We start from the raw sequence: 13,191 nt of genomic DNA, 5'->3' as shown, positions 1-13,191 counted from the left end.
ATCTGTTGAGCCCAGGAGGTGGAGACTGCAGTGAACTGTCATTGCACCGCTGTACTCCAGCCTGGGTGACAGAGCAAGACTGTGTCTTTAAAAACAAAACCCAGTAGGGAATCTTCTACCCTCCCCAATCTATGTCCCTCTTCACCTTCTGGTGTCACCTGTCTTGCTGTCTGGCTCCTGATTCACCCAGCTGAATCACTGTTAGAAAGCAGAGGGGAGTAAAACGGGCTCAGAGACTTTCAGTGGTCAGGCGGGTGAACATAATTACAGCGTCCAGCCGCTTGCCTAGGAAGCAGAAAGATGTTCTTTCTAGGAAGAAGAATGGCCCCAGCGGCAGTCGCTTTTGGGGCAGCTCCAGGAGAATGAGCCGTCTCTCTGTAGTCCTTGCCTCTGTCTGGACCCTGCTGCATCGGTGTGGGAATTAGACAAACTTAGAGTCCAGTTTGTTTCTGTTACCCTGCAAGGCAGATGACCTTGCTCGTGTGACTCAAGCTGAGACTCAGTTTTCTAATAGGTAAAATGGGACTAAGAATGCCTCCCTGGAAAGGCTGGTGTAAGGATTCGATGAGGTAATCTGTGTGAAGTGCCTGGCATGCGGTAGATACTGGATACATGCAGCTGTTGTTATTATGGTTCCTGCTGCTTCACTCCATTCAGCAAGCTCGGGACACTGCCCAGCTCAGGGCAAGGTGAGGCCAGCCAGGAGCCTGCCAGCTGTCAGGAGACCTCAGTGCCCATCCCTTTCCCCAGACCCTTAGGCAGCAGATCCCAAGGGATATGATTTCCTGGCTGCATCCCTCACCTGATCCCAGCAGGGAATATTGAGATTGAGGTGTTGCTTCGGGTATCCAGTAGACATCAGCTGTTTCCTGCTGAAGGTCAGAGAGAAGTGTGGGTGTTTTTCCATGGAGACTTGCTGAGCCGAAGGGGATGGAGTAAGAGGCATGTCAGGAGGGAGGGGGCCTGGACTTTCCCCTGAGGGTCTGCCTTGGCTTCTGTGCCTAACAGAATAAGGCCAGGGTCGGGGGCTGGGCTAGGCCTCCCCCACCATTGGCCCACATTTCTTTCTCTGTGAGGACTCTGAATGAGTGTCAAGGGAAGGATAGCACATGAGGCTGCCAGACAGAAAATCAACATCTCCATGTTAATTGCATCCATTTATGGAAAGGCTTACAAGATTTGGTGTAAGCCTGTGAAGAAGAAAAACTCCACCCACCTGTTTATTCCATCAATTAACAGCTACTGGGTACTAGGAGCTGTAGGGTGCAGAGAAGCGGAAGCCTTACTGCCCTCAGGTTGCTTCAGTTCCCCTGACCCCTGCTCTGCTCTTGCCTCAGATCTTGGGATAGACTCCTGGGCCACCTCCTCCCTCCTCATCCCTCAGAAAGAGCCCTTGCAGTGTATCTGAGAAGAGCAAATGGTCGGTCCCATCATGGGCTGCGGAGGATTCTCCTCCAGTTGGCCACTTTGCCACTCACTGCAAGTGAGGACTTAAGCGCCCTTTGCGGGCCTTAATTTCCCGGTGGATCAGTAGAAATCATAACGCATAACAATACCTGTCTTCTCTTCCTCTCTTGGGGGTTGTGCAGATCAAATGAGATAATGTGTGTGAAAGCATTTGGAAAATGCCAAAACCCTCTTACAGAATCGCTGTGACTGCGTTATTGATCTCTGTCCATACAGCAGCCCCGGCGGGGGTCTCTCTTCAATCCACCGTCAGCTGTGTGTGTAAATGAGTGTCAGATATTTTCTTGAAAACAGGTTTGGATTGGGGGAAAGAGAAGAAGGTGGCTCTGAGACCCTCCAAACCTGAAGGGGTGGTGGGGGGGCCTGCAGGGAGAGACCACCAAGAGAAGTTATATAGGAAAGGAGAGAGGCCCAGGGAGCCAGCTCCATCAGCTTCAGCTGCTGCGTGCTCTGCCCCGAGCCCTGGGGTCCAGCAGGCTGTTGATGAGGCCAACTGGTGCTCCATTCGGGCATCTGTGCCACCTCCCACCCCTGCCACCTGGCTCCCAGCCACTGGGAAGGCCTCTGTTTCTTCCCTTGTGTCAGGAGCAGGGGACACGTGTGGGGACAGGTGTACCATCTGGCAGGGGTGAGGGCAGATTCCGGGGAAGCAGGGGATTAAATTCTGTCTCAGAGGGGCCCACCAGCCTGGAGCACAGCTTTCCCTTGTTCCTTTCGTCCCTCTGTGTCTCTCTTGCATGACTGCAAAGGAATCTGCAGGTCACTGGAACACCGAGTGCTCCTGCCAGAGCGCCCTGAGGCGAGCTGCCACTCTGTCCTCTGAGCCACGACTGTCATGGTTCTGCCTCTATTGTGGCATCTGTCCCACCATATTGAGATGATCTGTTTCCTTGGTTTTGTTCTCAACTGAACCATGGGCTCCAGGAGGGGAGAGAAAGTAGGCCTGATGCCTAATGGAGGGTTGAGCAGAATGTAAGGCTCAGTAGATGTTTAAGGACTCAATGTGCCTCCAGCATGAGCCACTGGCAGAATCACGTGGGGTTTTCTGCGTTCACCTCAGGCGTTTCTTCGGAAGGGCCATGCAAGTGCTCCGAACTGTGTGGGTCCTCCACGTGCCTACACAGGGTGGCAGAGATGCAGTGTTAATTCTCTGTCCCTAAGCTCACTTGGCAAATGGCGCTTGTTCTTATGCCTGCCATTGGGAAACTCTTCTGTGGGAAGGGTGATGTGTCTGCTCCCGATGGGAGTCACTGCCCAGGACTCTGTCCAGGAGGGCTCACTCTCAGGGCCTCTGAAGCCTTCCTGGGCTAATCTTCGGTGGTCCAAACACTACAGGTCTGCCATGCTTTTCAAGATCTTCAGGAAAGAGGCTGGCTTCAGCAGCTTCCCTCAGTGACTTGTCCCCACGGCCTCTAATCATCTGATCATGTGTCCAGTTGTGTCGGGCCTCACACCCTGTGGGCTAGCCATGTGCTGAATGGAGAGAGCTGGTTGGGGAAAGAAAACTGCCCCATGGTCTGCACCCCCTGCCAAGGCCTTCCCATGTATCCCCAACCCCACTGAATCAGGCCAGGGAAGGCACCAGAGACGTGGGGCTCTGGGGCCAGGAGAGCCAAGAATACAGTGTGAGTCACCTTTAATTAAGAGTATTTCTTAAGTAAATGACTTAATAGGACAGTTATATTCATTAAAGGCATAATTACAAGCCATAAGATCAAGCAGAAAAGAGTGTCGAGCGTGAGGGTGGAATCCAGTTTGAAGCAGGACCTCGGGTCCCGGGGAGAAGGCCGTGGGGGGACAGGAGGAAGGAAGGAAGTCATACAGTCCCACTGTATGACTCCCATCGCCACACTCACCTGCCAGCCAGCCACTCCCAGATCCCAGCGCTCAGAGTGGAGGAGGCCAGGGAGCCTCAGGCATAATTAAAACGCAATAATAATAAACAAATGCCAATTAAAGCATCATGGAGTGTCCCATTAAACTCTGAGTCAGCCCTGACAGAGGGCGCCCGACGTGGTGGATGCTCTCCAGGAGAAAACTCCCTTTCCTTTTTGGGCTTCTGAAGACATCTCCGTCCGCACCCACCCAGCCCTAGAGCAAGTGCTGGGCTGTCACCTGGGGTGCACGATGAAGTGGCTCCTGATTGTGGAGGCTTGAACTTGGTCCTTTATGGACTCCGTAGATGCAGAATCATTAGAACCAAGTTCTCACTGGGCATAAAGTAGTCCCCAGAGTACTGTTGCCTTCCCCTACACCCCTAAGATCCCTCTAATTCCTTTCATAGCCCCAAGGATGAGTAATATTCTGCTTCTTCCCGGCCCCAGGACCTAACATTTAAAAAGACCCATTCAGGGAGCTGGAGTCATCTAGCTCAGTGGTTGGCATTCGTGAGAATCGGCTGGAGGGTTGTTAAGACCCATTTCCTGGGCCCCTTTCCCAGTGTTGCTAATTTAGTGGACCCTGGATTTTCATGTCCAGTAATCTCACAGGTGACACCAACGGTGCTGGTTTGAGGACCATACCTTGAGGGCCTTTGCTCCTTGAGAGCCCCAGGCCTGCCTGATGGAGGACGTTGTTTGGGCCAAGGCTAGAAGGCTCAGAGGCATCACATATTCCAGCTCTGCTGTCTTGGCAGTTCTTCCCATGGTCACCCAGACCTACATATCCGGACTTGCACATCCCTCCCTTGCCCTCGCCAAAGGTGTCTGAAGAAACTCTGCTTTCCAATGTCTGCTTATATGGTTCTTTCCACCTGGAATGCCCTTCATCTGTCTAAATAGTCTTCACCTTTTTTTTTTTTTTTTTTTTTTTTTTTTTTTGAGACTGAGTCTCACTCTGTTGCCAGGCTGGAATCTAGTGGTTCGATCTCAGCTCACTGCAACCTCTGCTTCCCAGGTTCAAGCAATTCTCCTGCCTCAGCTTCCCAAGTAGCTGAAACTACAGGCACGCGCCACCACACCCGGCTAATTTTTGAATTTTTGGTAGAGATGGGGTTTCACCATGTTGACCAGGATGATCTCTATCTCTCGACCTCGTGATCTGCCTGCTTCAGCCTTCCGAAGTGGTGGGATTATAGGTGTGAGCCACCGTGCCCAGCCGTATTCTTCACCTTTTAAGGCCCGGACACATACTGTGTATTCTCCATTTAGGGCAGCACTGTCAGGTAGAAACAAAATTCAAGCCACAAGCATGAACTACATGTGTAATTTTAACTTTTCTAGCAACCACATTTCAAAAAGGAAGAACAGGTGAAATTAATAATACATTTAACCCAATATAGGCAAAATATCTTTTCAACATGTCGATAAAAAATTATTGATGTAATTTTTTCCTTTTTTCTTTTCCTCACTAAATCTTCCAAATCCAGTGTGTATTGTAGACTTACAGTACATCTTAATTTGCCCTAGCTACATTTCAAACTCAATAGCGGCATGGGGCTAGTGGCAATTGTACTGGTCAGCACAGACACAGGCAGTGTCTTCTCCTTGCTCTCAATTCCCTTAGACCTCTTTGAATACTTCCCTTAGAACACGTCTCGCTTTCTTCTTTTTATTGCTAGTCTGTTTGCAACTTGAAGGTGCTAGTTGTGTTTTAATGCTGTTGTTGTTTTTATTCTGAAGTGCCTAGCACACTGGCCTGGATAGAGGACACGATCAATGAATATTGGCTGACGAATGAATATAGAAGCACATGAATATAGGAGACAGAGAAGGCCCCTGGGAACATCTGACTTTGAGGGTCTCCTCCCTGTCACTGTGACATTTCTTTCCTCTGGTTTGTGTGTGGCTATTAGAGAATAATTCAAGTTTTAGACCACCACCCCCAACTCTCACCAACTTACAAGTTTCCTGTTTCACTTTGCTCTTCAACTCAGTGCATTAAGGAAAAAAAAAAAAATCCCACCAGGAGGGCCCAGGAAACAGGAAAAATAGTTGTGCTATTGGTTTCATGTTTGGAGAAGAACAGGGTTTCACTATCTCCATGGCACTTGGCGTGAAAGTGGGCTTTGTTGCTGGAGACACTGCTCCCATTCAGGGCCCCTTTTCCCAGCTGCTGAGGGCCGGGCTGTGTTTTGACAGACGGGCCGAATGCAATGCAGACAGTTGTTTTAATTTGCAGCCAGATGCAGACATCACTCACAAGGAGCCCGAAACCCAAGAAAAGGAGGCTAGGCACAGGACCACCGCTCTCAGGCCTCAGAGAGTGGTTTGGAGGGGGCCAGCGGAAGCCTCCCAGGCAGCCAGGGTCTGCGATATCCCAGAGGGCTGATAGTCACCAGGCCCGGGAGAGGCACACTAGAAGGTCTCCGGCAGATACCTGTTTGAAAGGTGTTTCTTGTAGGTATCGTGGACCATGAGGCAGGGTTCAAGGGTTGTTCTTTAAGGCGGTGTACAATCAATTGGTGGTAGTGGTAGCTGCATGTTATCTTTTAACTGTAAAGTTGTACAGGACAAAAATCATAAACATAACTGTCTCAAGGAGGAATTAGAGAAACTGTGGGAAATAGAATGCTGGAATGTCAGAATTGGAAGGGACTAATGTGGCCTTCCTCTGAGGGCAGAAGTCCTTTCTTATAGCCTTTGTGATGGATGTCACCTTGACTGCTTATGCACCCCTGTGATAGGTGTTCCTTTGAAAAGCAAGGCTGTTGCATGATGTTGGGCTTTTCTGAACTTTTCACCCATGAGTCCTACTGCAGCCATACTGTTGGCCTTTGAACACAGGAATGCAGCCTCCATGACTATCTTGAGACTCCACTTCATTGGACCAAACAAACATCCCAGGTTCATCTGCTGTACGGCAGACACCACTTCTGCATCCCACATCATCCTGGCCACCCTCCGGGACGGATCTCTGGTTGAGCAACGTCCCCTCCTAGGGCAGGTGGCAGAGACCTGAACTCTGACCTTCCCAGTGTGGGGTGGCTTCTCTTGACCCTGATGCTGTGGTCTATGTATGCAGCCCATGGTCAAAATAGCTTCTTTTGTTATCACATCTCCCTATCAGGTCCTATCAGACTTAGAGTTGAGTTGACTTGGAGTCAACTCAAACCCTCAGGTCTATTACACTTGAGCTATTTCAAATCAGCTATCCTCCATCCTACACTTAGAGTACAAGGGTTTTCTTTAAAAAAACAAAGTTGCAAGATTTTACACACTCCTCTCCCTGCATTTCATGTTTGCATTATTAAAAGGAGGTTAGGAATGTTTAAAGCTGATCATGTCACTGACTTACAGAAAAGCCTCATAATATGAAATATGAAATGTGATGATGTAGCAAGGATGGGTGGGGACACCCAAGAAAGGAAAGGCAGGCTCTTCTCTCTCCCCTCCCACCCGCTGTACACCCTACACTTAAGTTTATACTGAACCTGTCCATGATCACTTTTGCTCATCATAATCCTTCAGCTTGGCCTGTCTTTCCAGGTCTCTGCATCTGACCTCCTCTTGTCCTTTAAGGCATGCCCACCCCCTGGTCACCTCCTCTCTAAGCTCCCCAAACCCTCAGCACTCACACCAATCCCACACAACAAAAAAGAGCAAGTCTCGGTTTGTAATTACCAACTCCCACTGGACTGTGGGGTTCTTCGAGGGCAGAATCTGTGTGCTGTTCGCTATTGTTTCCATATTGCATAGCACCAGAGCTCTGCAGGGTTGACATCTGATAAACATTTGCTGAATGAACAGTGTTAGGATCCATTCTGAACCTCTCAGGAGAATGCCGTGAAGGTGTCTCGATCATATCATTTTCTCCCCACTGCCAGAGGCGGAACACTGTGCTGCTGGACCACAGGTTATGTTTTTACTTTTTTGCACATCCGGTAGGTGGGGGACCTCTATGCCCTAACAAATAAGAACCCATTCCCAGCCCAGCAAATGCTTTTGCAGCCCAGCAGCCTCCTGCCCCAACCAGCAACAGACACCTAGGACATATCAACTGGAACACATCAGTCCTCTGACCCCCATGCCAGGCCTTTATTGTCACTCCTGCTGTGCAGGTGGGGGTGAGTAATATCCAGACAGACCCAGCTCAAGTCCCTGCAGGGCCCCAGCAGAAGGCCAGGAGGAGTTTGCAAAGGCTGCAGTCTCTAGGGGGGGCAGGGTCTTGATCTGCAGATTCCCACTTTCCAGGCAAGACTGAATCAGGCTGCTCTTTTCTGTGGATGTTCCCATTTAGCCAGACTTTTCAAAGGATGGGAGATTTACTAGAGAAACTGAATGCAGGCATCAGAGAATGGGATAATTGGATCCAGGTGGTATATTTGGCTGGCTGTAAAGAGTCTGTGCCATACTATGAATATTATTTGACGGGAAAAGTTTCTCCTCTCCCTTTTTGAATGTTTTCTGTGTAGGCAGAATGTCTCAGCCCAAGCCCAGCTGAAAGCTCTTCAGAGATGAGTTTGTGCCACTCAATAGCCTTTCAACAGAGTTAACCATTTTCAGTGCTTGCCACTGGCTTGCCAGGCTCTTGGGAGGATGCTAGTGGCAGGCAGAAATAGATGGAGGATTTGCTGCTACCTCTGGCAAAGGCAAGAAAGTCTTAGGCCTGCTACTCAGAAACACATCAGCTTAGCCTACCTGCCTTAGGCAGGTAAAGAGACTGGGGACATTGAGCCCATGACTTGCCACCAGTGTCACCTCTTTAGGGGAGTTGACAGTGCAAGTGTGAGTACATGCAGAACTGTCTGACATACATCTGCTAATCGTCACAACCTAACCTTACCGTACCCTCTTTCCTCTCTCTGCCAGGTCACCAGGGTCCCCGTGGAGTCGTGTGAGCAGTATACGACTTGTGGGGAGTGCCTGAGCTCAGGGGACCCTCACTGTGGCTGGTGTGCCCTGCACAACATGTAAGTTTGGGGTATACTGGAAAAGGGTTTGGCATGCAGAACACCGGGGCTTTCCTGGAATGATGGGATATGATGGGGTTTTGCAGAAGAGAGAGGAACTGCCCTCTTCAGAGCAGCAATTCTAATCGTGGCTTCAGTGTTGAGAGCAGAAAGAGGCAAAGAGCCCATGGGTGGGCCTTCTTTCTAAGTACAGGGCCTTTGCCTCTCTCATTTTACTTCCAAATTCAGCCCTTCAGCTGCTCTGAAGGGATGTGCTTATATCCTTGTGTCTTTGAAAGAACTTACAAGGGAAACAGTAGTCTTGAGGTTTCCCCAGAAGCTCCTCAGTGTAGCCTGAAATAGGTGCCCCTCTGTGCCAAGAGTGTGCAGATGGTGGTGCATCAGCACTGGGAGGCTTAGACTCCAGCTAACTGCTGTGTGAGCCTGGATGGGTCCCCTGACAGCTCCGGGCCTCTATTTCTCCATTGCTGTTTAGGGAAAATGTCTGTTTCACAGGTGAATTGTGAAGACTAAATGAAATAATAAGAGCTTTGGAAATAAGGAAGCCCAGAGGAGGCTACACAAATCAGATTAATTATCATGGACCCTGTACCCTTGGGAGGACCCTGCTGGCCTCATTATTTCATGATTCCGAGAATTTCGCATCTCACTTTCAACTGGCCTCATCAGCTGCCATTGAATACCAACTCAATATAAATGCTAAATCACACTTAAACTTCCTAATTTGAAGGGCCCCAGGGGAAGAGAAAGGGTGAAAACCCCAAAAGGCAGGAGCTGGCTAGGAATTCTGTTGCCCAATGGAGTTGGAAACTCCATGGCTCCATGCCAGCCAGCAAAGCATCTCCATGAAATGAGCTGGGTTTGGGGTGGAGGCGGAGGCGGAGGGCCAGAGTTCAGGGTCCTGCACAATAGCTCTTGGCTTTCAGCCTCTGCAGCAGGTGTTGGGAGGGCTCTGGAGGGAGGGAGGGAGGCTGGCGCTTCACAGATGTAAAATCTGGACTGGATTTGAGCCCGTGAATACTGGGTTCCCTGCTTGTGTTTTGGAGGTAAGAGATTCCTCAGAAAGTTTTGCAGAAATGCTTTTAGCAAACCTGGACGGTGTGTCTCCATTTAGGTCAGACAAGTGGTAAAGATGCTAATGTTGTGCCCCAGGAATGGCAAAAGGGGGTGCATTTCCGTTCCTTGCCCACTGGCCAGCAGGCAGGGTCTTTCCTCGAGAGAATTTCTTTCTCCAAAGAACCTGACAGCCTGCTGCCAGCTCTGTGCAAAGGGCCCTGGGCTGCCTGCCCCCTCGCTCTGCAGTGGTCATGTCCAGCGGCACCTACCTGGTCCCCACGCCTCCCCCACTCTGTCCTCTCAGCTTCCGAGCCTGTGGCGCTTCTCCCATGTAGAACACACCAAAATTATAGATCGGGGATTATCATTTATTCAACAGCAAGCACGTCTGCTTTCCCCAACTTGAACAAGTGCCTGTAGATCTATCAGCAATGCCTGAGTCTCCCTGCCGCCGCAAACCACCCCGTCTTCCTCCTGATGCAGGTCAGCTGTGGCTGCTGGAATGAGCCACGTCAGGGTGGTCCCAGGTGTCTGCTGTCCCCTCGACTCCTTAACTCTTCAGAGAATCCTCCCTGCCTACCAGAGCACTCATTTCCCAAGAGCTCATGGAGAACAAGATTCTTGCTGTTTATACCCAGAGGTTTCTCCGCATCTGGGCATTCTCCTCCTCACCAGACCCTCCTGCAGTGCTCTCCCACCTGCCAGCAGCAGCCTGGTATCGGGCATAGGAGATAGGGCAACCTGCAGCTCCCAGGTCTCCACGGAGGCCTCTTTAGCGGAGGCCAAGGGCTGAGGAGCCTCTGAGGGGTTGGGGGGATTCGAAGCCTTCCTGTCTCTTCTGTGTGCCTTGCTCTTGCAAGTGTGTTATTGTCTCCAAGGCTATTTATCTCTGTTAGAGCTGTTGCCATAAATAGTATGATAAAAAAGAGCCATTTCAGTGAGTCAATGAGATAAAGGCTCCAGTCAAGAGCTCACTTTAGAGCTATCTTAAGGATTCACTTAAACCTCAATAATTCTTTTCTTTGACAGCATTCATATTTAGATCCATTATGTGCCTGAAAAGGAAGGGGGGAGGATTCTGGGGGGAGGTAGGGTGCGAATCACTGCTTGATTGTGGAATCGCTAGTGTCCTGATGGCTCTTTGGTTTGGACACGCACCAGCCGTGGAGCGGGTTTCCATGTGACAAGGCAGGCAGCAACCGGACGCTCCTGAGTGCTGGTGTCACCTGCCCACCTGCCACTGTGGGCAGGGGAACCTAGAGCCTGAGATGAAGACATTGGGAGAAACAGCCGGGCATGCTTTCTGACACAGGCAGCCCTGGCTGCAGCGCCTTGTCTGTCTCTCTGTCTCAAGGCATTATTTCCTGACACAAACATTTATTGAAAATATACCATGTGACAGGTAGAATATCCCAATGAATAAAACATGGCCACTGCCTTCAAATAGCCATTAATCCACCCACAAAATCATATGCACACTGTCCCACACTGCCAAAATCCTCTCCTATTTTCTTAAACATTTCTCCGGAGGAGAATGAGAATGTGAATCATTATCAGCACCATTAATATCAATATTATAAAGGCTAACACTGTCATGGCACCTACTATGTGCCAGGCCATTTCCTAAGCACTGACTCCTTTAATTCTTACACCAACCCCGTGAAGTAGGTATTATCATCATCTTCATTCTTTTCTTTTCTTTGAGATAAGATCTCACTGTGTCACCCAGGTTAGAATGCAGTGGGGCAGTCATCGCTCACTGCAGCCTTCACCTCTTGTGCACAAGCAGTCTTCCCATCTCAGCCTCTTGAGTAGCTGGGAATACAGGCATGTGCCACCACATCCAGCTAATTTTTGTTTTTTTTAGAGTGGGGGTCCCACTACGCTGCCCAGGCTGGTCTTGAACTCACAGGCTCAAGCAATCCTCCTCACCTTAGCCTCCCAAAGTCCTGGGATTACCAGTGTGAACCACTGTGACTGGAGGATCTTCATTTTTTTGCAGTTGAGGAAACTGAGGTAGAGAGAGATGAAGTAGCTTGTCCGAGGGGTCACAGCAAGTAGGTAACAGGTCTGGGGTTGGAACCCAGGCTCTTTGGCCCCAAAGTTCATTTGCTTAGCCCATGGCTGTGTGGCTTCTCAGATCCCGCAGGCTGCATCCCGCACTGCTGTAAAGAGTCATTCTGAGGCAGGGAAGCAGGGTCTGGAGCCAGGGAACGTAAGGCCGATTTGCACTTCAGCCATGACAGAAAATATCCTCTCCATAGGTGTCCACTGGCTGGACGTGAGTTTGTAACGGTACTTCATCCTCTTCATTTACATAGGGCGTACTCCAGGTAGAGGGTATTTAAACTCCCAAAAATTATGTAACGGGACCTTCGACTGCCTTTGCTCAGGCCACTCCCATACTGTGGAGTGCACTTTCATTTTCCATGAATCCCTTCATTCCTTCCTTGCTTTGTTTGTGCGTTTTGTTCACTTCTTTGTTCAAGACGTCAAGAACCTGACCACCCTCCACCGGTAACAATTCCTTACGTTGAAACTGCATCTCTCCTTTTGGAGATTAATCCTCTTCCCTCTTGGTCTTTCCGTAACTTTGACAGAGACTGTCTGGGAGTCACCAAAGGCCTCTGGAGTATAGTAAAAGTCTTCTTGAGAAGACAGAACATAGGCCACAGGGCAGCAAACCCCCTTCCTGCCCAGGGGACAGTAGAGCCAAACAGATGGGTCCCAGAGGCCTGACCTCTTGTGAATCTGTGTTTATGGTAGGTGCTCCCGCAGGGACAAATGCCAACAGGCCTGGGAACCTAATCGATTTGCTGCCAGCATCAGCCAGTGTGTGAGCCTCGAGGTGCATCCCAGCAGCATCTCAGTGTCTGAGCACAGCCGGTTGGTAAGTAACTCAACCAGGGGCATGGGGAGAGGGAACACGGAGCATGCACCTGGGTGGGGGTGCTCCATTCACGCTTGCATGAGTATCTGTAAATTGATCAGAATTTAAATGCACTATGTTTATAGCAAACCTATGACAATGCCTATTGTAAAGGGCATAGTCCTTCTCCAGTTCCCCCTGCAAATTCATTATCCATTGATCTGTTTTGTAAATCTAGATTTTGCATTTAGTAACAAACATCTACAATATAATACAATCCAATACCGAACAACACATTCTTCAGTGCCTGCTGTATTTATAGTTCTCCACTCGCTGCACTCTCTTACAGAAATCTGTGAGTTGTCTTTGTGTGTGTGTGTGTGTGTGTGTGTGTGTGTGTGAATGTGTGTTTGAATGTGTGTGTGTGTGTGAGAGACAGTGTGTGTGTGTGTGTGTGTGTGTGTGAGAGAGAGAGAGAGAGAGAGAGAGGAAAGAATAAGAGCAAGAGAGAGAGACTGCCTCAGTTCGAAGTCAGTCTGTATGCTTAAACAGAATATTAAAGAGAATAAAATAGCCCTTAACTATCTGTCAAGGTACAACCCAAAATATTTCATGTCCTCAGGCCCTGCATTAATTATTTCATTCTGAAGGTTTTATAAGCATTCACGAATGTTAATTAGTTAATGAACCTTCCAAGATTTCAGTTCATTCATGCCCACCAGGAGCTTTTGGCTCCCAGGGCGCTGAGGAAACAAACAGGGGAGTTTGTACCTAAGTCTCTTGGCCCCATGGAAACGAAACTGGGGCAGGGATTCAGCAGCAAACCAATGTATGGAAAGGCTAGGTGATGCCCACTGGGACTGAGAAACCCACTGCAAATAAACAGCACTGCACATTGATAGGAAGACCGAGGGAAACCTACAGGCTGGGCACAGTGGCTCACACCTAT

At 49.5% G+C, this 13,191-nt stretch overlaps 1 protein-coding gene across 1 annotated transcript in view; it reads left to right on the top strand.

Moving 5' to 3' along the window:
- PLXNA2 (plexin A2) overlaps positions 1-13,191 on the top strand; it is a 219,210-nt gene that overhangs the window by 133,495 nt on the left and 72,524 nt on the right. Inside the window, exons 5-6 of the mRNA XM_003930409.4 lie at positions 8,217-8,317; positions 12,140-12,263. Of these exons, the coding sequence (XP_003930458.3) occupies positions 8,217-8,317; positions 12,140-12,263 (225 nt within the window). The remainder of the gene's footprint in view (positions 1-8,216; positions 8,318-12,139; positions 12,264-13,191) is intronic.

The sequence above is a fragment of the Saimiri boliviensis genome, chromosome 14, assembly GCF_048565385.1.
Source record: "Saimiri boliviensis isolate mSaiBol1 chromosome 14, mSaiBol1.pri, whole genome shotgun sequence".
Classification (NCBI taxonomy): domain Eukaryota; kingdom Metazoa; phylum Chordata; class Mammalia; order Primates; family Cebidae; genus Saimiri; species Saimiri boliviensis.
This window is presented reverse-complemented; position numbering and strand designations above follow the sequence as displayed.